Genomic DNA, 23,879 nt, shown 5'->3' with positions numbered 1-23,879 from the left:
GAGGAGGAGGAGGACGACCCTATGACAATGGCAGAAATTAAGGATGCTCTAGCTGCTTTTCATAAGGTGCAATCATTTGTAGAAAAGGCACCCCGAAAAGGCTTACACAGTTTCGATGACGTTTGCCTGAGTCGTTTAAGGAACATTGTCAAAAGCAAGCAGAAGCAATCTTCCTTGGATAGTTATTTTTTAAAGAGGCCTTTAGTAGGAGTAAGCAAAAAGAAAGATCCAATTGATACTACGAAAAAACAGAAAGTTGAAAGTGGTGAAGAAATTGAAATTTTGTAAAAAAAAAAAAAAAAAATTTAATTTTAAGTTTTTTGTAAAGTTAAGTGTTACAGTTTTGTTAATGTGTTTCGTAAAGTTTAGTTTATGTTTCCTGACATTTTTTAATTTGATTAGTAAAGTTAAGCGTACGTACTATAAGAAGTTTTCTGCCGTTTGTCCTCCTCCTCTGTTGCCACTTTCGGAGATAGCCTCACTCGAAAGGTAAGCTTCCACATTATACTACATATGTACGTATGTACATACAGTATTTCTTGTATACCATGTACACTAATACACTTTATTTACAGGTACATACATATAAGTACTATTAGTATGTATTAAGTTAGGTATTGAATGGTCCAAATTGTTGTAGTATTCCATTGTTTATAGGTCAATTTAGCTTTATTATGAAATTTACTGGGGTGTTTTTATAGGGCTTGGAACGGATTAGCCATTTTACTTGTAAAATGCGGTTCAAGATACGAAGGCCGCCTCGGAACGGTTTAATTTAGTTTTTCGAGGTACCACTGTATATATATATATATATATATATATATATATATATATTATATATATATATATATATATAACAACATTGAATAAAGTAATGCAAGGAAATTCACAACATTGAAATACAAATTACTCTAAAAAATGAAATAAAATAAAGCGAAATATAAAAAAATAAATAAAAAGTCATTATTAAAATTAGGAATAGTTAAAAAAAAAAACACCTTGTCTCAACGACGTTCGGTTGCTGTATGAGAAACGCATCGAAAAGTAAACAAGAGGGGACTGGTTTAAGCTATGTACAGTAAGTTCCAAAACTGAAGCGACAAATTTCAGAGAATTTCGTTCGAAATTCACTAACTGGCAACTAACTCGTAGCTGAAAAATATTTTTTTTCTACAGTGAAAGCTCTATCAAGCAAAATAAAGCTAACATATGATGCACAAATATCAAATCTATGATATTTTATAAGCCAATCATAAGAAAAAATTTGGGTAATAGTAATTATTTTAAAGTATAACAATTACTTCAAACTATAGAAACGAAACTATTTGAAATTCTCGTTCAACACGGGATTACCAACATTACCAATGTATATTTCGAGCAATGTGGAAACAAATATTTAATATTATAGTGTATTATCAATTATTTTAGCGAAGATGCATAAAACCATGCAAGTATCAATAGAATGTGAAGGGAAAATCTCCGCGACATTAAACATAATCAACCATGAATGCACCTAGATTCAATGGAGAAGTTGAGGGTGGTTGGTAGTTCTGATTCTAGCTTCTAGGAGCGAGCGAAAAACACCTTCTTCGAGAAAGGCTCTAACCTCTGCTGCTACCTTCAGGTGACTAGGCCTAGTTCCGGGCATTGCAAGGCTTACAATGCAGGGCCACTGTCTGTTATTTAGGCAAAGATAGAACCTTCACCGACACCAGGACCTGTCCTTGCACCTGGGAAACAGACTCGCTATATAAAAAATAAGAAAGTCGGTCGCAAGCAACCATAACACTCGTAAAATCACCATCTGATTAAGTAGGGAGAAGACAGACCCCAACCACCCCTTCGCACCTCTACCTCTACCCACAATACTAACTCCACCTTTTTCACTTCAACCTATTACCTCAAATCTTCGAATCATCCCAACCGTGAAATTTAAGACTGAATTTGCGTAAGTGGGCGTATCATAAGGGAGTGATATCACCCAAATTCATATTTCCACTGACAACCAATAATCAGTTCGATCCAGTCAAGTATCATTGCATAACAGAAATTTATGAGTTTTTTGGGGATATATATATATATATATATATATATATATATATCTATATAAAGAAGCACCCGAGATGACCAATAGGCCTAGTGCTCGATTCTTAAAACAGACCTCTGGTTATTCCTGATAGATAAAAACTTCCTGAGAGAGAGAGAGGGACAGAGAGAAGCGAGAGAGAGAGAGAGAGAGAGAGAGAGAGAGAGAGAGAGAGAGAGAGAAGAGCATAACAGGGGGTACTCGAATTAAAATAATGCTCGCCAGGCATATTCACACTCCGGATCGTATGGACAAGAATAGTCTCACTTATGCACTGGCAAAAAAAAAAAAAAAAAAGTGGAAACCTACGAAAATACTTGTTTGGTGCGACCCTGAACGCAATTCCGCATGCAAAAATTTGCACAATCGAGATCCATTGATTATTACCTAACAAGCTGGAAAAATATTTCCTTGATTCTTGAAATAGGCCTAACCATGTAACCAACGCTAAACGCGCTCATAACTTGGATTTCGTTTTTTTTTTTTTTTTTTTTTTTTTACACCCAACTTGTCTTATTTATATTTCATTTAATCAGATGCTAAACATCTCTGTGCTTTATCAAAAGAAATCATAATAACTTTCGATATAACGCTATAAAAGTAGAAAATTAATTTACATATATAAGGCCAATGCTTATGCACACGGTTCCTGCTGCCACTCTATGGTGAACACTTCATATCACACTTTGGAAGCCGCAGATGTTTCTTTGGGGAAATTCTTTTTTTTCTATTAATAAACAATTACTGAACTAACATTGATCATTCACTGGGGAAATACTTTGTGCGCTTTATACAGTTAAGCACTGATACGTTTGATCAGATAAAATAGGATGACAATAATTGGAATAAAATATACTAACTGGCAACCCCACAAGTTTCTAAAGAAGTACGATCAATTCTGAGATTTGTCGCTTCACTTCTGGAACTTACTGTACAAGGGAACAGATGAAGAGTGGTTGTTCAAGGTTGGAACTAGTTTCTTTACAGCAACCGAACGTCGTTGAGACAAGGTGTCTTTTTTAACTATTCCTAATTTTAATAATGCCTTTTTATTTTATTTTTTCATATTCGCTTTATTTATTTCATTTTTTAGAGTAACTTGTATTTCAATGTTGTGAATTTCCTTGTATTACTTTATTCAATGTGTTTTTTTTTATGTCAACCAAAAAAATTTAATGCTGTATTGTATATCAGTTTATATATATATATATATATATATATATATATATATATATATATATATATATTATTATATATATATGGAGATACTTTGGGATTTTTTTTTCTGAGAAATTTACCGAAATAACTTGAACATTCACAAAGGTAATTTGATGAATTTGTCTCGTTGGTTTTGGGAAATTTACGGAGATGATTTTGAGAAATTTACTAAGGTAATTTGAGAAAATTATCGAGATAATTTGAGATATCTACCGAGGGAATTTGAGAAAAATTATTAATTTTTCAATTCATTGGAGATAATTCATATATTGAAAGAGAAAATTATATAATTTTCTCAATTCATTGAGATAATTTCATATATTGACAGAGATAATTTTATATATTGACAGATAATTTTATACATTTACCGAGATCATTTAAAATTTGCCGATATCACTTGAAAGTTACAAAGATAATTTGAGAAATCTGCAGAGATATTTTGAGGTATTCACCGAGATAATTTTATATAACTTACAGAGTTCTATTTTGAGAAATGCGCCGGGATAATCTGAAAGTAGTTTATAGAGATATTTATTTATATATATTATATTATAATACTATCTATATATTATATATAATAATTATAATATATATGTGTGTGTTGTTGTGTGTGTGTGTGTGTGTGATGTGTAGACATGGTGTGTATTATTATTATATACATACATATATATATTATATATATATATCTATTATTATATTAATTCTATCTATATATATATATATATATAATAATCTATAATCTATATATTAATTCTATAATATCTATATTATCTAATATATATAGGGCTTATATTATATATATGTATATATATATATATATGTATATATATATATATATATATATATATATATATATATATATATGTATGTGTGTGTGTGTGTGTGTGTGTGTGTGTGTGTGTGTGTGCGTGAGGAACTATTTGATCTAATGCCTTAAGACAAATAGATGAAGAATTATATAGGTTTGTAAACATGCACCCCAAAAAAGAACTTTGGAATAAGACGTTACCCGAGGCCTGGAATACTAACCACGGCTGGAATCATAGAATCAATTCCTAGGATCCTGATTGTATCATTGTTGTAAACAATTCACCATTCAGACGGGAGGGCAAACTGTGAAAAAGTCAATTCCTGGATAATTGTTTATTCACTATTCAGACGAGCGGTACATTCTTCTTCTTGCTGGTCAAACGCGTTAATTTTGGTCAACATTTTCACTGTAATATAATCGTTGCGTGTTGCAATGTTTCAACACATGCAACAACCATCAATGCAAGATTAATTGCATATGACAGTGAGACAACAAACCCAAAATTACATTACATGATCGTAAGTCTAGGCCTATCCTGGGCCTATCGTACGATAACGAACCAGACTTCGATATTGTGAAAAATGTGGTAACGTGAGTTTCCAGCCGCTGTTTCTACCACGACCTTTTCACCTCGACATCGAAACGACAACTGAAGTTGGAGAACAAGGGAGGTTGGGAACGGGAAGTTGATGTAGAGGCAACAATTAGGTAAACAATTTCAGGATCTGTTTAAAAACGACGTATGCCAGCTGTATGATAACCCGAGATGAAAAATCATCTAGAGGAGCACGCCTCCCTTTCAAATATGGCTCACTACTATGTTACCATCTGATAAATAGAACCACCATTTCTTCATTGGGCAGAAATGAAGAGAGATAACAGGTGGAAGAGTAAAATCGCGACGCCTATTAATTAGCCTATCACCAACTCGTATGATTAGGTCGGCCATGGCGCGAAGTATGTTGATGGCTTGGACGATAACATAAAGCGGGTGGAATTCTTGGAAAGTTAGCTTGCTGCCTGCCATTTTTCTTTCTTTTTTTAAGGTGAAATAAATAGTGTGTGTATTCTCAAACGACATCAGTGCATTTATACGTGATCTTCGATTCATTCCAGTTAAAATTTTACCGTAATCGTCACTTGTTTTTGTAGGGAAAAGCTCGACTTGAACACTTTTTGAAAGCCTTCATTACGTGACTTCATAGGTTTCTGTGACAGGTCATCTTTGTAGATCCCACGTATGCATCAACACATTAAAACTGCAAAAGGGAAAGCGGCTAAGACTGCACACACACACACACATACTTATGATCCTAGAGAGGTGCTTTTGAGAATTGTGAAATAATAAAAGACCTTTATCGTTTAGTATCTCGAAAAAATCTGTTAAAGTAATTCATAATTAAACCCACTTAATTTTTATCTAAATTTTCCATTAAATAAAAAGTTCTCGACCCTCCCGGATGTCCCATATACATACATATATATATACATATATATTATATATATATTATATAGATTATTATTATTATCTATATATATTGTCATAATATCTTTTCCATTCTATTTTCGCTTACTCAGGGAGTAAGCCTACCAACTACTTTGTTGTTCTTATTATTAGGGGGAAGGAGAGGTCTATGGAAAAACTTACAAAGGTCTGAAAAGGGTGTTTTACTTTAGGATAGGATATTTGTGATTTATTTATTAGAATCAAAATGTAAAAACTAAATAATGTGCACGTTAAACGGTACAGCAAAATTATATCTGATAAAATATAGCATATTTATTTTATTCATTGGTGAAACAAGGCTCTATTTGACCATAGATTTTAGCATGCACCCCGAGTAAGCTGGAGGTCGGATCATGCCACATTTAAAATGTCTTCAGTTACTAAAATTTCATAAATTATCAAGAAGAAATAATGTTCACAGGGTGCACTGTAAGCATTACTTAAGGTTCTTTGCAGTGTCCCTTCGACCCCTAGCTGCAACCCCTTTCGTTCATTTTACTGTACCTCCGTTCATATTCTCTTTCTTCAATCTTGTTATCCACCATCTTCTACCAATTGTTTCGTAGGACAACTGCTTTGAGGTTTTCCTCCTGAATGACCTCATAGTTTCCAGCGCTTGGCCTCTGGCATGAACTTTATATTCCATTCCTCTATTTTCCAAGACTCTTCTGAAAGATTTTGTCGAATAAAAATAGAATTTTCAGTTATTCAGATCAATAATTTACTCAGCAAAATCTTGGTAACACCCCAAGTAATATTTATTCTGACAACTAAATGTTCTTTAAGTCCTTATAAATACATTTTCTCCACAAAATCACAAACCACTAAGAAATATTCTCTTCGTCTGTATAGCTAAACATTCTTGAAGGGCATTAGTACCTTCTGGTTTCTTAAAAAAACAATAACAATAGTAATAATTGTTCAAGATTTAAGCTAGAACCAAGGAAAGAAATAGTCTTTTACCCAAGTTTAAGGCATCTATACAAGTCACCCCCTTCCACTTTGGAGGAATCCATTCTCCTTTTTCTTTTGAAAAAGTTATCTCTTCTCCCATTGGTGCTTGGAATTACCCCCACAGGGACTGGAGGAGAGTCTTACCAGAAGAAAACTTCAAAAGGCCTTGAACCCAGAAGACGAGTCTCAGAAGAACACCAGACCTAAGCCAGGTCAAAGCCTGGCTCCTTACCAGATGCCGCTAACCACCACACCCCCCCGCCCCTGGGCCTGGCTTTCCCATGGTTTTTTAAACTCCATAGTGACGAGACATCAAGGAGAAGAGTTCCAGCCTCATCCATAAGGTACTGTAAGAGAAATTCCATTTCAACCAAGGAATTGTTTTACCTTTGTCTGTATTTCATTTCCTTTTTCCAAGACGACTTTGTGCAGTTTTCATCCTCCCCACCCATCTGGGCTCAATTCTGTAATTACTTTCCTGTGATACTAGTAACATCCCCCTCGTGAATTTACACCATGAAATAGTTTCTGCTGTGTAAATTTCCAAGTCATTTCATCTACCCCATGAGTGGCGTTTTGATTGAAAGAAAGTAGTGAGTAACGTTCACCCTCGTGTGCTCCCTTGCCTTATGCCTATGTCCTCTATTTGCAGACAAACGCTGTGCCTGGCTGTGGTAGGAATTGGAAATCCTTTAAAGCTTGCAATCTTGATCCGTTGCGCGAATTTCTAACGTCGTGGCTGAGCTGCTCCCGCCACGTGCTCGGGTAGATTGAAAGCGGTCCCCCGCCTCTTGTGTTCCTGGACCTCTGTAAATTTATGTAAATATAGTGCTTTTGAAATTAGAGTCCAGCTTTTATGTAAATTCCTCCCTCCTCAGTAAAATCGGCCTTATGCCTGAGAAGTTTAGTTTTTCAGCTTTTTTTTTCTTTGTTCAAACCCCTCGTCCTCTAGTCAAGGCCTAAATTTTCAATGTAATTGTATTTTCTGGGAGGAGACGAGGTGGAACTTTGAATATAATAGTAATAATAAAATGGATAAGTATCAAGACCTGAAAATAGAAATAAGAAGGATATGGGGTATGCTAGTGGAAATTGTATCCATAAGCATAGGAACACTAGGCATGATCCCAAGACCCCTGAAAAGGAATATGGAAAAACCAGAGGCTGAAGTAGCTCCAGGACTCATGCAGAAGAGTGTGCTCCTAGAAACGGCGCACATAGTAAGAAAAGTGATGGACTCCTAAGGAGGCAGGATGCAACCCGGAACCCCACACTGTAAATACCACCCAGTCGAATTGGAGGACTGTGATAGACCCAAAAAATTTATAAATAAATAAATAAAAATTATAATAATAATTAAATAAATAAATAAATAAAAACTCATCCTTGATTAATACCCTCTGGATTCTTCAGAAAATAAAAATCTCACTGAAAAATTTTAATTTATTTTATTTAAAAAAAAAAATTCTCAGCAACAGAAAGACAATTATTTGACAACTTAGTATTAATCCTCGTGAACTCTCGTGTAGTGTCTCCTGGCGACCATTCCAGTCTTGATGTTAACTATTGTCTGAAAAAAAATATCATTATTATTATTCAGAAGATGAAGAACCCTATTCAAATGGATCAAGCCCACCACAGGTGCCACTGACTTGAAATTCAAGCTTCCTTATAATATTGAGGTGTTCATTAGTAAGAAGCAACATAAGGTAAAGGGAAATACAGAAAGAAGAGAGAAATGTTCAAATAATCCAGTCATAAACCTTTTTTAAAAATTGTAATTTATGTGACGAAATATATAAAAAAGGGTAACAATATAAATAAAAACAGATCCTTTGGGACCAGCCCTGAGAGGGCTGATAATAATCAACTTATTGGTGTGGTAAAACTATTTTAATGACGATAATAATAATAATAATAATTATAATAATAAACTAACAATATTATTTATGCTAAGCTTGGAAGTATCTACCTCTCAGATGGATTACCATATTTGCAAATTCCTTTTAGACCTTAGTAATATAACAACGTAAATACAATAAAAAAAAATAACAAAACATTAAATAAAACTGCTAAGTTCAAATGTGTCCACATAAAGACAAAGAACTTTGAGGGTAATGTTTACTTAGTACAGAGAATGTAATATCGCGTAGCTGACATAGATGATTCAGGTAAATTACACTGGTATGAAATATTCCAAAATACTATGGCCCGTGGGGCGGGGTGGGACAAGAAAATAAGAAAAAGATGTCGATCACCGCACTTAATTAAGTAGATTCCAACTCCAGAGCTATTTCATGTCCTTCAACAGCCTACAGATTTATCGTTACATATGCAAATTTGTGAAATAGTCTGGCCATTGGGGTAAAAATAAAATAAATAAAAGATGTTATCCATCTATACCTAATTAAGTACATCCCAAGTTCAGAGCTATTATATGTTCCTCAACAGTCTAAAGTCCTATCGTCTCACATGCAAATACTGGCAATTGGGGGTAAAAAGAAAGATGGTAAATAAACAAAAGATTAAGTAAACCCCAAATCCAGAGATCTTTCATGTCCTTCCATAACATAAATAATTGTCGTCACGCCGCGGACACACGGATAAGATGGAGCATACTTCCCTAATCACCTAATACACCACCCACCCCAGGCAGCTGAACTTGCGGCGACTTGAGAATGTATATTTACCACTAATATTCCTTCTTCGCTGAATTCTCGCTTGATGTTCGTGCTGAGATCTCCTTTCTCCTTGAACTGGACCATCACGTTGGGAGCCATCAGCCTCATCGAGTTCTGCAAATGAATTTCAAGGAAAATAGAATGTAGAAGTTAGGCCAAACGCTGGCAACTGCGATGACGTCATTCAGCGCTGAAACGGAAATTGACGGTACAAAGGTCTGAAGGGCGTAACAGGAGGAAAACCTAAAAGCTGCTGCATTAAGAAACAATTGTTACGAGAGGGTGGAAAGTAAGATGGAAGAAAGAGAATATGAACGGAGGTGCAGTCAAAGAAATGAAAGGGGTTGCAGGTGAGTCTGTACAAAACTCCAAATTTAAACAATAGCACGCAATAACATCTTTTCTAGGCTATTTTGATCAGTACAGGTTCTAAAGACCAAGACTACTATCTCATTTAACGCACCCATTCCTTAAAAGGCTACCTAGATATATCAGCAAAGACACGACTGAAGAGTTCTCTCTCTCTCACACACACGCGCGCGCGCGCGCAATGGCTATCGAGCTGACGATGTTTTGAAAAAGACAGCTGAAAGCTTTAGCACCTTCTAGTCCTATCTTATTTCTTAGATGTACCGTGTCACACAGTATATTCATCAACCATGAATGATTTGTTTATCTGAACTTCCTCCTGTTTTCTCAGTACGTCCTGGACGTTTCTGACCGTTTCCCACCCCACTTTGGGGTGGGGGGAGTGTATGGATGGATAGGAAGTGGGAGGGATCACGGAGGCAGGACGGCACAATATTACCCAAGGCTCAGTAGACAAAACAATCAAACGAACCATCTTGATCTTACTCAGCCCCTAATACGTGTTCTATAGCAGTAGCGATAGACGGGGATATACCTTTGAAACGGCTCCCTTACTTGCTCTAACATCACTGGCTTTATAGCTTAATTGCCTTAGAAGAAGAAGAAGAAGAAGAGGACCGTACCTTCGAATCAGTACCATCGTAATCGGTCCTGACGGCGAAATAACCCAGGCGGAATCTGCTCTCATGCGTCATCATGAAAGTGGAGCTGGTCAGGACGATCTGATAAACGCGGTTGGCGTCTGAGGCTACGGCGTCATAATCAGGATCTGGAAGACATAAGTGACAGAGATCAGAGATGTCATATAGGCCTACTTCAGATTCTAACCCTAGATCGGGAACGGGACATGTTGCAGTATATCAGGTCCGCGGGAATATTCGGTGGTGAATACTGTAACACAGGACAAGGTTCGAAAGATCTTACAACTTTATATATATATATATATATATATATATATATATATATATATATATATAAAGCCCACTAAAATTTGGAAAAAATTTAAAGTTTTTATTTAAGCTTTCGGAGGAGAGTACATTCTCTCCCTCTTTCAGAAAGAGAAATAAAAGTTACAAAAACTGAAAACAACGGTCAAGGTAAACTGAGAGATGAATTTAATCAATATGTGAAAACAACACAAATTCAGTTTCAAGTACTTTTAGACTATGCACATAGCGTATGTAGACGAGAAAATGAAAAAGTGAAAAACGATCTAAAGATTAAAGCAGAGTTAATTTTCGTGAATAGCCCTTGGTTTAAATATAGTTCACAAGAAAAAGTGCAAAATTTGTCGTCGTTCCAGTTATCCAGTGATCAGAAGTACGTGCTTGGTTATGGATAGTCTTTCGCCATGCCCCCTACACACGAATGTTTACTTGAGCTACTGACCAATTTCGCTAAGTTCGAGAAGAAGAATGTAAGCATTCATACAGATACGTCAATAATAAAGGGATTTGTTCTAGGAACAATCATGAAAAGTATAAGTTTTAACAAAGGACTCTCAAAGAGGTTAATGAACGCCTTAGAAGACCTCAAGAAAAATAAGGAAATGATAATAACAAAAGCCGACAAAGGAGGAAACATTGTCATACTCGATCGTGTACAATATGAAAGCAAAATGAATCAACTTTTAAGTGATGGAAACACCTACAAGGCTCTAATCTCCGACTCATTGAAAAGATGGCAGCAGGATTTAAAAAAAATACTCAAATCTCTTCTAGGGAAAGACTTTTCGGACCTGTTTAAGAAATTTCAGTCTTACCTCCCGACACTTCCTTCGATGTATAGTCTGCCCAAGATTCACAAACCGGAGGTCCCTATGCGGCCAATTACCTCAACAATTGATTCAGTGACCCACAATCTGGCTAGTTGGTTAGCTAAGCATTTATCAAAGTGTTTGGGTACTATATCAAACTCTCACTTAAAGGACACTACAGATTTTATTGAAAAGACTCGACACCTGTCGTTAGAAGGAAAGTGGATGGTTAGTTTTGACGTGGAGTCCATTTTCACCAAAGCACCTGTAGGTGAATGCATGCGGTTTTTAGAACGCAAAATTGATAGTCTTAATATTGAGCTACCTGTAACAAAAGGTGTATTTATTGATCTAATAAATATTTGTATTGAACCGTGTCACTTTGGATGTCATTTTCGGCTTGCCCATGGGTTCGCCGTTATCACCCGTTTTAGCAAATTTGTTTATGGAATGTTTTGAAACTGAAGTTTTACCCACCATTTTTAACTTTCCAATTGTTTGGTTTCGCTATGTTGACGATATTTTTGCTTTGATTCCAGATTTTATTAATGTTGAAGATTTACTAACTCAACTGAATAATTTACACCAGTGTATCAAATTTAAAGTAGAAAATGAGAATAATAATAATAACAGGTTACCTTTCTTAGACACTTTATTATGTCATTCAGAAGATAATAGAATTAAATATGCCGTATATAGAAAACCGACCCATGCAGAGTCATATATCCATGATTTTTCTTTCCATTCAGACGATGTCAAAACAGGTGTTATTTTTAATATATTCTTGAGAGCGTACAAACTTCGTGATGTTGAATTTTTAGATACTGAAATAAATCATATCAAAAAGGTTTTCGCTGCACTTGGTTACAATATAAATTTTATTCAAAGGGCGCATTTTAAGGCACGTAGAATAAATCATGTGGCAAGGGAGAAAAGGAACTCCTAGGTAATAATAATAGTGTTCTAGTCTTACCACAAACCAAAGCAAACCCTGGACTTTTAAACGAATATTTGAAATTTTGCAACATTGTCCCAGTATATAAGAGTACAAACACTGTTAAAAAGCACCTGACAAATAATGTTAAAAATGTAAACAAAACACAAGGATGCATTTACGAAATTCCCTGCCAGGAGTGTAATAAAACATATAATAGGTGAAACGATTGATTTTGACAGAAGAAAAAGACAACATCGTGACTCATTAAGGAAAGGTGATGAAAACGACGCCCTCTTTCAACATAGACAAAGTAAAAATCATATGGTTAACCTGGACAAAATGAAAAACATAAAGGTTGATAATAACACTGAAAAAAGAAAACTTTTAGAATCTATTTTAATCCAAAATGTTGACGCTATGAATATATATAAGAGTAATTTTATACTGGACCTTCTATGTAATGCAATTATGACAAGGCATGTAGTTAGTGTAACTAAGTTGTTAAACAAGATTGGCAAACCACCGTAGGGCAGTTATTCTGATACAACCATATGCTTGTATGTTATTACTTTTACCTTGACCGTTGTTTTCAGTTTTTGTAACTTTTATTTCTCTTTCTGAAAGAGACAGAATGTACTCTCCGAAAGCTTAAATAAAAACTTTAATTTTTTTCCAAATTTTAGTGGGCTTCCTACAACATATTAGAACACGGATACAGTGTTTAACTTTGCTATATATATATATATATATATATATATATATATATATATATATATATATATATATCGAACTACAAATGTCCTTTAATATCTAATTCGCTCTACCTCGGAATTAATATATTTTGGCGGGGTGGTTTTGGGACTTCACTGCCAGTCCTAGAATTGAGAGGTCGATGGTTCGCGTCTGTCGATCGCCAATTCTATTATCGCTTAATAAATTCCCCCTCGGTTAAACATATATGAAAATATATTAATTCCGAGGTAGAGCGAATTAGATATTAAAGGACATTTGTAGTTCGATATATGTATATGAATCAAGGTAATGTGATAGACTTATATATATAAATAATATATAGATATATATATATATATATATATATATGTATATATATATATATATATATACAACACAATTCACTGCAGAATATTATTGTGGGCCAGACATGCAATCTATCATTATTCATACTTAACGTACTACGTCCACATGGAACATGTCTGGAAATCTTTGTTAAATTCCAAGGAAGATTTCAAATGGTTTATTTTTCGATTTCTGACACGAAATCGAAAGGTTTCGTTGTGTGAAATATTCTTAAATGCTAAACGGAACACAGTTTAGACACAACAACCAAGAAATCGTAAAAAGTGTTTCAAAATCTAGAAGAGGAATTAGACCTATTTGATACATAGGCCTACTCATTAAAAACTAATGAATTACTAGTGCTTGAACGTGCAGATAGGCCGGGCGTGAATTATGATTCAATAATTAAAAAAAGAAAAAGCCATAAAAGTAAACAGTAACGGAGAAAAGTTAGTACAACTGTTTAGGTTAAGTGGCGCTGGGCCTAATGCTACGGATCGAGTCATCGACATGTTTTTGGATGCCATTTGCCTAAGATACCGTGAGTTGACAGCTCATAAGGACAAAATCATTGATGTTGCATTACCGTGAGACGCTATTGAATGGACAGACAAAGCCTGAGACGTAATTGTGATGAGTTGACGTAAAGAGCGAACCGTTCTGAAAATATCATAACAAAGCATTGAAGCATCTTGATTTATGCACCCTCATGCGTACACACATACACACAAATAATCAACTTATGAGCTACCTGAGAAATAGCTTGTTTTTATGGCAGCATAACATAAAGCATTCCAAAGTGCCGAGTCAAATGAAGGACCCAGCATCGAGAAAAAAAATCACTAGTACTAATGCTTCGAAGCCTAGCAATAAATCCAATATATATATAAGTGTGACCTACGATACGTTTTTGAATTGACAATTCAACAAGAGCTAAGACAACAAACGTCAAGATATATTTCACCTGGATAGTCGTCCTCTATCTCCTCGTAATAGTCTTCGTCATCTTCGTAGAATCTCTCGATGGTGATCAGTGGCTTCGTGGACAAGATCATGCTCCTGACGAAGTAAGGCACCCCTGTTGGGAGGGGTGGGGGGCTGGAGTTAAACTGTGTTTGCTCATTAGGGAGTCATAATTGTTCTCTCTCTCTCTCTCTCTCTCTCTCTCTCTCTCTCTCTCTCTTCTATATAATATATATATATATATATATATATATATATATATATATATATATGTGTGTGTGGGTGTGTGTGTGTGTGTGTGTGTGTGGTGTGTGTGTGTGTATGTGGTGCACTTGAGATCGTATATTTGATTAACAATATACCAGTCAGATTTTAAGCTTTATCTGAGAGATTAATTCGTTTATCCAGACAGGCCAATGAAAGATTAATAAGGTTTATCGCCTGGGGCAATCACCCGAATTCAGGTATAGTACTCTAAATTGAGAACGTCTTTGCATGATCAAAGTCCACGGGATTATAACAAAGTCTGTTTCCGAATGTCAAATCATTGTAGATAAACTCATTCACAACTCACAAATTAAATAAGAAATTAAAAAAAGACTCGTTCCTTACCGGCCGCTATGAGGAACTCCTCGAAGTTCTCGTCCTTGGAGTGTTCGTAAGTCCCGAGAATCAGCCTCCAGTCGGGTTCGAAAGTGTAGGGCTCGGCTTTGGTTTGGTTTTCCCCCGCGGTGATGTTGTCCAAGGTTCGGACGACCATCCAAGCGTTGTCGAAGCCTTCGGCCATGAAAAAGGACGCGTTCGTGTTGCTAACGGAGAGAGACGCGGAAGGATGATTTTAACAAAGCAATATTTTTCCAGGCTCGTTGTTGCAAGCTAAGATAAACGTATGTTTAATGTCCAAAAATAGGTTAATTTAATAGACCTAATGTCTTAAAATTGGGTTAGTTCTATAAGCTTTATGTCTAATAACTGGTTGAGTTGTAGTACAAGCCTAATGTCTAAAATCTTATTGGTTGAGTCAAGTCGTTATCGAATCTAAATAAATGTAACCAAATAACATTAACTAGGCTCAGTCCAAGTTGAGATAAACGCATATTATGTTACAGGCAGAGCGAAACTGCATTTCACGAACTGCTTGGAATTTCAGGCATATAGAGGTAGGAATGCATTTAGGGAATTTTGATCCCCTGGGCCTAGGGGGATAGTACTAAACACGGCGAAATACATTTGACAAACTCCCCCCCCCCCCCCCCCACCCCCCCCCCCCCCCCGGGACTAGAACTAAACACTACGAAACAGTTTTGGTGAGTCACTGAAAGGGTTAATATCATCTACCTGAAATTTCAGGAAGTTCGCGAAAAGCCTTGGTTTCGCTACTTGCCTGTAACTTAAGGTTGTTTCAGCTTAGATATAGTCGACTGCCTATGGCAAGGCTGATTTCAGTGAGATATTATTGGATTTTACGAACCTGAGCGTAGCGTTGAGACGGAGTTGGGCCTGTTTTTCCATTTCGTTGTTGAAGGCACGAAGGAATAGGATCAAGACGATGATAATGATTGGCACGATGATCATTTTGTAACTCTAGTTTGTACCCTTGGTCAGAGAAAAGAAAGAAATAAAAAAAAAAAGAATGAAAGAGTAGCCAGTCCATGCTCATATTTGCACAAGGTGCTTCTAGGCATATAGATATTTGCCAGCGAAATGCAAACCATTTGAACAAGTGACCTTCAAATTATATATATATACATACATACATACATATATATATATATATATATATATATATATATATATATATATATATATATCTATATATATATATATATATATATATTATATTAAACTCAAGAACAAATTAGAACCAGGAACTTCCACTGTCACAATAGACCTAGCACTCAGTTATACTCCACCATCGCAGGAGAATTCACTCACCCAGACTTAATTCTGTACGAAAAAGCAGCACTCACGCACTCGCGAGTGAAGACAAACAAGATGAATATTTCAGAGCAGGAATTTTCCCTTTTCTCCTTCTACGAAGACACACAATGACACTGGACAGTAAGTGGACTTTTGGTCACTAGACCATGAGTCCATACGCAGCACTTTTTGTCGTTACGGATTTACGTTCGATATTACAGAATTACCACAATAGATGCATCTCCCGTTAAGTATTCCGGGTAACTTCCACTCGTCAATAAACCAGTAACATATTTTTCACCTCTCTTCCTTCAGTAATTTAAGAATTAATGCCCAGGCTCTTTAATATCGGTCTTAATGAACAAGGGAGCAACAGCATCCATGAGGATAAACCCGTCTCCGAAGAAGATGGTGACCTCGGTAATCTTATCGCAGGTTATCTTTGTCTGTTATAAAATGCTCTACTTTCGACATCGTCTTCATGAAAGATATGCGCGAGGAACAACGAATGTTCCAGCTTAGTTACAGAGAGAGAGAGAGAGAGAGAGAGAGAGAGAGAGAGAGAGAGAGAGAGAGAGAGAGCGGGAGTAAATGTAACTATCTGATATCTATGTTTATAAACCAAAATATTTTATCTAAGATTGAAATAATTGAACATTGTTAACGATCGCACGATGTAGACATAGCAGCAAAATAAATTAATATTTCTACGGTTTTTAGGAATGAGCAATTTAAAATTTATTATGAATCTCGATTCTTATTGGTTACCAGTCGTGTTTATAACCTTTCGTTGTCTCCCAGAATCACGAATCTTCAATTGCACTTCTTTTTTTTATTTGTACTAAGAGTGAACCGATAAACCTGGGTTCGTTTAAGTAATGCAATGATCAGAGATGTCAACAAACTAGAGTAAACATCAACTCTTGTCTTGGTATAGTTAGCAACGAGAAGATTTTTTTGCAATAATGAAAGTTTAAAACAGTAGGCGATTGGATCATTTCACTTTAATAGAGATGTTCTCAATAAAATTGATATTTGTCATAAAAAAGATCATGACAGAGCATTCTTAAGTAAAGGCTAAAGTGGTTTAGTATATCCTTTACGATGGGCTAATAATCATATTTCTTTTCCTCAGTGAATGATACAGTCATATGTTAATGAGTTTAAGAAAACTTGAATGTGTTTCACCATAACTCTCTATTTTCTACTATAGGTAATTGATATAGAAGTAAATCTCTCTCTCTCTCTCTCTCTCTCTCTCTCTCTCTCTCTCTCTCTCTCTCTCTCTCTCTCTCTCTCTCTCTCTCTCTCTCTCTTTTATTTCTCTGTTTTTCGATGTATTATAATGTTCTATTGTTGAACGAAATTATCTTAACACGCGACCTCACTGCGCTTACATAGTCTGTCTTACGATGAGACGGAAACATTTATTAGGAACTGACTTCAAACAACGATGTGTCGAGATTACTATTGATAAAATTGTTTTAAAAATTAATCAAATGAAGAAAATTGCAAGGCGTACAAACGGAGCTGCATGATTAATAATAATAATAATAATAATAATAATAATAATAATAATAATAATAATAATAATAATAAAATAATAATAATAATAATAATAATAATAATATTTTGGTAGAAGACCCTCTTTTAGGCAAATGCTGTTAAAAAGGATGGCAGAATTAAACGAGTTGATTTTATATATTGTTTTTTTCTATTTTCCTTACAATTCGCTTCTCAGGCTCAGCGATGTTTCTGAGTAACTGGCCAATATTCATATTGGGAATTTTTAAAAAATTGTAAATGCTGAAGGTAATCTTTTATTAGAACAGGATATCAGGTCCAGTTCAAGCAGGGGTCGTCGTCAGTGCCGGTATTATTCCGTAGGCGTAGTTCAATTCGGGCCGGGGTCGTCTTTGGTTTTTAAGGGCTGGTATTGGTGCTGGTATAGCTGGTATCACGTGACGTTACGACCTTCTCGCAGGTCATCTTCGGACGAGTCGGTTGAAGAGACTGTAGCAAGGAAGGTTTGCAGGGCGGTATTTATAGCGGCTCGGACCTAGAGTTGCATTCTCATTGGTCGGGCCGGTCTTGGGCGAAGTCGAGGATCTCGTTGTTGTTTTTGATTAAGCTGACCTTGTGTCAGCACGGGCTCTTGCTCACAGAGCAGCCCGTAACACGAATCTCGCCTCGAAGGTCTCGGGGATTCTCTCGTGCGAGCGCCACAATAGTGTGCCTGGGGATGAACGTCAGGAATTCCGTCTGTAGCAGGAATCCTATCATCCTGTGGGGGCTCCTGATTATCGGGCATCGTCGGGGGGTCGTTCACTGCTCTTCGGGCTGCGGTAGGAAGGAGAGACGTTTCTTGAGTGATGTTTAAATTTGGTTTCTCCTTACCTATATGGAGGGATTCTAGGAGGCGTAGACGTCGGGGATCCGTTGTCTGATCTGTTATTTCGATATTAGGGATAATATCATTACTTTTTATCCGTTTGTTATGAGCAGTCCTGGCGTGGTTGAATATGGCTCCTTCTTGGGCGTGGCAGGAGATTCGCTTGGAGAAACGCATGGAGGTCATACCGACGTATTTGCCGAGGCATCCTCGGACGGGGCATGTGTAACCGTTACACATTCCCGAGACCTTCGAGGCGAGATCCGTGTTACGGGCTACTCTGTGAGCAAGAGCCCGTGCTGACACAAGGTCAGCTTAATCAAAAACAACAACGAGATCCTCGACTTCGCCCAAGACCGGCCCGACCAATGAGAATGCAACTCTAGGTCCGAGCCGCTATAAATACCGCCCTGCAAACCTTCCTTGCTAGTCTCCTCAACCGACTCGTTCGAAGATGACCTGCGAGAAGGTCGAAACGTCACGTGATACCAGCACCAATACCAGCCCTTAAAAACCAAAGACGACCCCGGCCCGAACTGAACCACGCCTACGGAATAATATCGGCACTGACGACGACCCCTGCTTGACCTGGACCTGATATCCTGTTCTAATAAAGATTACCTTCAGCATTTACAATTTTTTGAAAATTCCCAATGTGAATATTGGCCAGTTACTCAGAAACATCGCGGAGCCTGAGAAGCGAATTGTAAAGAAAATAGAAAAAACAATATATAAAATCAACTCGCTTAATTCTGCCATCCTTTTTAACAGAATAATAATAATAATAATAATGATAATGATAATAATAATAATAATAATAATAATAATAATAATAATAATAATAATTTAAATAATAATAATAAGAATAATAATAATAATAATAATAATAATAATAATATAATAATAATAATATAATAATAACTAATAAGTGAGTGATGAAAATAATGGACATAATACACACCACCAGTATCACAGAAACAAATAACTTGACATATGCAGGAGCAAGATTAGTAGCAGAACTGATGGGGATTCGAACACTAACACCACCAGCACAACCAACCCAACAGAAACCAAAACAGCAACCTCTTCGGAAAAGGCGCCTGGAAAAGCAAATCATGGTGATGAGATCTGACTTGAGTAAACTGAAAGAGATGGCAGAAAAAAGGCTAAGAAGCAAGAAAACAAGGGAGGAACTCAACGAGAAATACAAAGTACAAGAGAGGGGACTGAACAACACAATAGAAGATGTAAAACAGAAGCTTAAGGCCAAAGCACATAAGATTCAACGGTACATGAACAGGAATAAGGGATACCAACAGAACAAACTATTCGGAACCAACCAGAAAAGACTATACAGCCAACTAAGAGGGGAAGACAACCACCAAGAAATTCCTGAAGCCGAACCAAGTAAGTTTTGTTTGGTGCTTTTACGTTGCATGAAACCAGTGGGTTATTCAGCAACGGGACCAACGGCTTTACGTGACTTCCGAACCACGTCGAGAGTGAACTTATATCACCAGAAATACACATCTCTCACTCCTCAATGGAATGGCCGAGAATCGAACCTGCGACCACCGAGGTGAAACGCTAATACCATACCAACCACGCCGCTGAGGCGCTCCGAACCAAGTAAGAGACTCTGGGAAAACCTCTGGAGCAATCCGGTATCACACAAAAAACTTGCAACATGGCTCCAGGAAGTCAAGGCTGAAGAAACAGGGAGAATAAAACAAAGATTCACAGAGATCACGACAGACACAGTCAGACACCAACTAAAGAAAATGCCAAACTGGAAAGCCCTAGGTCCCGATGAAGTCCATGGATACTGAGTCAAAAACTTCAAGGCCCTACACCCAAGAATAGCAGAACAACTCCAGCATTGTATCTCAAATCACCATGCACCCAAATGGATCCTTACCTTACAGACCTTACATGTTGTTCGGGTTGCCCCAGGTCCCTCAGTGTGAGGCACCTCTAATGTCTACCAGAGAGTTGCTAGTACATCTTCCGGTATATTTTGCATCTTCCAATCTTGGATGGTCTGGGATGCAGTTTAGATATTTGTCGAGCTTATTCTTAAACACATCTACGCTCACTCCTGATATATTCCTCAGATGAGCTGGCAACGCATTGAATAGACGCTGCATTATCGATGCTGGTACGTAGTGGATTAATGTCCTGTGTGCTTTCCTTATTTTTCCTGGTATAGTTTTGGGCACTATTAATCTACCTCTGCTTGCTCTTTCTGATATTTTTAGTTCCATGATGTTTTCTGCTATTCCTTCTATCTGTTTCCATGCCTGAATTATCATGTAGCGTTCTCTTCTCCTTTCTAGACTATATAAAAGACAAGAGTAAAGGAAATATAGCCAGTAACTACAGGCCTATCACCTGCCTACCAATAATGTGGAAGTTACTAACAGGTATCATCAGTGAAAGGCTATACAACTACCTAGAGGAGACAAACACCATCCCCCACCAACAGAAAGGCTGCAGAAGGAAGTGTAGGGGCACAAAAGACCAGCTCCTGATAGACAAAATGGTAATGAAGAACAGTAGGAGAAGGAAAACCAACCTAAGCATGGCATGGATAGACTATAAGAAAGCCTTCGACATGATACCACACACATGGCTAATAGAATGCCTGAAAATATATGGGGCAGAGGAAAACACCATCAGCTTCCTCAAAAATATGCGCAACTGGAATACAATACTTACAAGCTCTGGAATAAGATTAGCAGAGGTTAATATCAGGAGAGGGATCTTCCAGGGCGACTCACTGTCCCCACTACTCTTAGTAGTAGCCATGATTCCCATGACAACAGTACTACAGAAGATGGATGCCGGGTACCAACTCAAGAAAAGAGGCAACAGAATCAACCATCTGATGTTCATGGACGACATCAAGCTGTATGGTAAGAGCATCAAGGAAATAGATACCCTAATCCAGACTGTAAGGATTGTATCTGGGGACATCAGGGTGGAGTTTGGAATAGAAAAATGCGCCTTAGTCAACATACAAAAAGGCAAAGTAACGAGAACTGAAGTGATAAAGCTACCAGATGGGAGCAACATCAAACACATAGATGAGACTGGATACAAATACATGGGAATAATGGAAGGAGGGGATATAAAACACCAAGAAATGAAGGACACGATCAGGAAAGAATATATGCAGAGACTCAAGGCGATACTCAAGTCAAAACTCAACGCCGGAAATATGATAAAAGCCATAAACACATGGGCAGTGCCAGTAATCAGATGCAGCGCAGGAATAGTCTAATGGATGAAGGCAGAACTCTGCAGCATAGATCAGAAAACCAGGAAACATATGACAATACACAAAGCACTACACCCAAGAGCAAATACGGACAGACTATACATAACACGAAAGGAAGGGGGGAGAAGACTACTAAGTATAGAGGACTGCGTCAACATCGAGAACAGGGCACTGGGGCAATATCTGAAAACCAGTAAAGACTAGTGGCTAAAGAGTGCATGGGAAGAAGGACTAATAAAAGTAGACGAAGACCCAGAAATATACAGAGACAGGAGAATGACAAACAGAACAGAGGACTGGCACAACAAACCAATGCACGGACAATACATGAGACAGGCTAAAGAACTAGCCAGCGATGACACATGGCAATGGCTACAGAGGGGAGAGCTAAAGAAGGAAACTGAAGGAATGATAACAGCGGCACAAGATCAGGCCCTAAGAACCAGATATGTTCAAAGAACGATAGAAGGAAATACCATCTCTCCCATATGTAGGAAGTGCAATACGAAAAATGAAACCATAAACCACATAGCAAGCGAATGCCCGGCACTTGCACAGAACCAGTACAAAAAGAGGCATGATTCAGTGGCAAAAGCCCTCCACTGGAGCCTGTGCAAGAAACATCAGCTACCTTGCAGTAATAAGTGGTACGAGCACCAACCTGAAGGAGTGATAGAAAACGATCAGGCAAAGATCCTCTGGGACTATGGTATCAGAACAGATAGAGTGATGCGTGCAAATAGACCAGACGTGACGTTGATTGACAAAGTCAAGAAGAAAGTATCACTCATTGATGTCGCAATACCATGGGACACCAGAGTTGAAGAGAAAGAGAGGGAAAAAATGGATAAGTATCAAGACCTGAAAATAGAAATAAGAAGGATATGGGATATGCCAATGGAAATTGTACCCATAATCATAGGAGCACTAGGCACGATCCCAAGATCCTTGAAAAGGAATCTAGAAAAAGTAGAGGCTGAAGTAGCTCCAGGACTCATGCAGAAGAGTGTGATCCTAGAAACGGCGCACATAGTAAGAAAAGTGATGGACTCCTAAGGAGGCAGGATGCAACCCGGAACCACACACTATAAATATCACCCAGTCGAATTGGAGGACTGTGATAGAGAGAAAAAAATAATAATAAAAGGATTACGTTATCATGACAGAATAACCCCGGCACCAATCGAGCTACATTTGGCTCCCAGTAAAAGCAAGAATAGGATACAATATACTTCCTACAGTCTTATGGTGAACCAACGTAATCTAATCTTTAGATCTGGAATGAATATTGTGATTAGACGTGCAAGTGAAGCATATAAGAAGATATTTGAACCTAGGACAAATTATAAGTCAGGTGAGAGAGCATTTGAACATTTGCAGGAGCTACGATACTGAGGAGAAAACACTAAAAGACAATTATTATAAAATATAAGAACTTATTTAGAAAACGTACACAAGCTAGGGTCTGCCAGAGAGGGAATCATTCATGTGGAGCGCTGGACAAACAAGTGAAACAAGTATAGAATTATTATGATGCACATTAAATAAATGAAGAGATTGCGGTATATCAAGTTGTGTTGCAAATTAAACAAATGAAGAATAAGATACGGTGAAAATGTTACGCTTACCCTAGACGCTTATTTTAACCGGGTTGCAAAATAATAAATATATGAAGAAAGCACAGTAAAGTTTTGAAATTGTCCCTCTTGAACTCGGGCGATTATTTCAACCATGTTTTAAAATAGATAAATAAAGACGGTAAATTACGGAGAAATATCACTATTGAACTCGGCGATTATTTTAACCATGTTGCAGAATATGGTGAAATTGCAACTTCTAAATTCGGCAGTTGTTTTAACCGTAACCAAAATGAAGACGTAACGCTTTATAAAATTACGGTGCATATTAAATAAATAAACAAGTAACGA

The 23,879-nt window shown here is 37.0% G+C and overlaps 2 protein-coding genes across 5 annotated transcripts in view; both read right to left on the bottom strand.

Annotated features, from left to right (window-relative positions):
• Positions 1-4,758, bottom strand: part of LOC135199244 (probable G-protein coupled receptor Mth-like 1) — a 39,169-nt gene extending 34,411 nt beyond the window's left edge. For 2 of the 3 annotated variants that reach the window (XM_064227118.1, XM_064227124.1), the window contains exon 1: positions 4,334-4,753. The gene's annotated coding sequence lies outside the window, so the exon portion shown is untranslated. Of the gene's footprint in view, positions 1-4,333 lie in introns of all 3 variants that reach the window. The other variant, XM_064227120.1, reaches the window with a different exon arrangement.
• Positions 4,759-8,005: 3,247 nt separating this feature from the next.
• LOC135199243 (uncharacterized) lies at positions 8,006-16,701 on the bottom strand. Of its 2 annotated transcripts, none has more exons than XM_064227115.1 (7): positions 16,581-16,701; positions 15,831-15,955; positions 14,972-15,168; positions 14,361-14,474; positions 10,250-10,395; positions 9,267-9,371; positions 8,006-8,146 (listed from the first exon to the last, which is right to left on the bottom strand). In XM_064227115.1, the coding sequence occupies exons 2-7, from the start codon at positions 15,932-15,934 to the stop codon at positions 8,081-8,083; spliced, it is 732 nt and encodes a 243-aa protein (XP_064083185.1). In that variant the 5' UTR covers positions 15,935-15,955; positions 16,581-16,701; the 3' UTR covers positions 8,006-8,080. The 2 variants fall into 2 exon arrangements, with proteins under 2 accessions (XP_064083185.1, XP_064083184.1); XM_064227114.1 differs by having other exon boundaries at positions 16,295-16,690.
• Between the last annotated feature and the right edge of the window lie 7,178 nt (positions 16,702-23,879).

The sequence above is a fragment of the Macrobrachium nipponense genome, chromosome 25 (genome assembly GCF_015104395.2).
Source record: "Macrobrachium nipponense isolate FS-2020 chromosome 25, ASM1510439v2, whole genome shotgun sequence".
Lineage (NCBI taxonomy): Eukaryota > Metazoa > Arthropoda > Malacostraca > Decapoda > Palaemonidae > Macrobrachium > Macrobrachium nipponense.
The sequence above is the reverse complement of the archived record's forward strand: the minus strand, read 5'-3'. Positions and strand labels throughout refer to the sequence as shown.

What these genes read in the sequence shown, in the direction of transcription:
- LOC135199243 (XM_064227115.1), bottom strand. Translation starts at nt 15,934, where the DNA reads ATGATCATCGTGCCAATCATTATCATCGTCTTGATCCTATTCCTTCGT. An exon ending in CGTCTCAACGCTACGCTCAG is followed by an intron (nt 15,169 to 15,830) that starts GTTCGTAAAATC and finishes TCTCTCCGTTAG; the next exon opens with CAACACGAACGCGTCCTTTT. An exon ending in GCGAAGAAGGAATATTAGTG is followed by an intron (nt 8,147 to 9,266) that starts GTAAATATACAT and finishes ATTTTTTTTCAG; the next exon opens with ACAATAGTTAACATCAAGAC.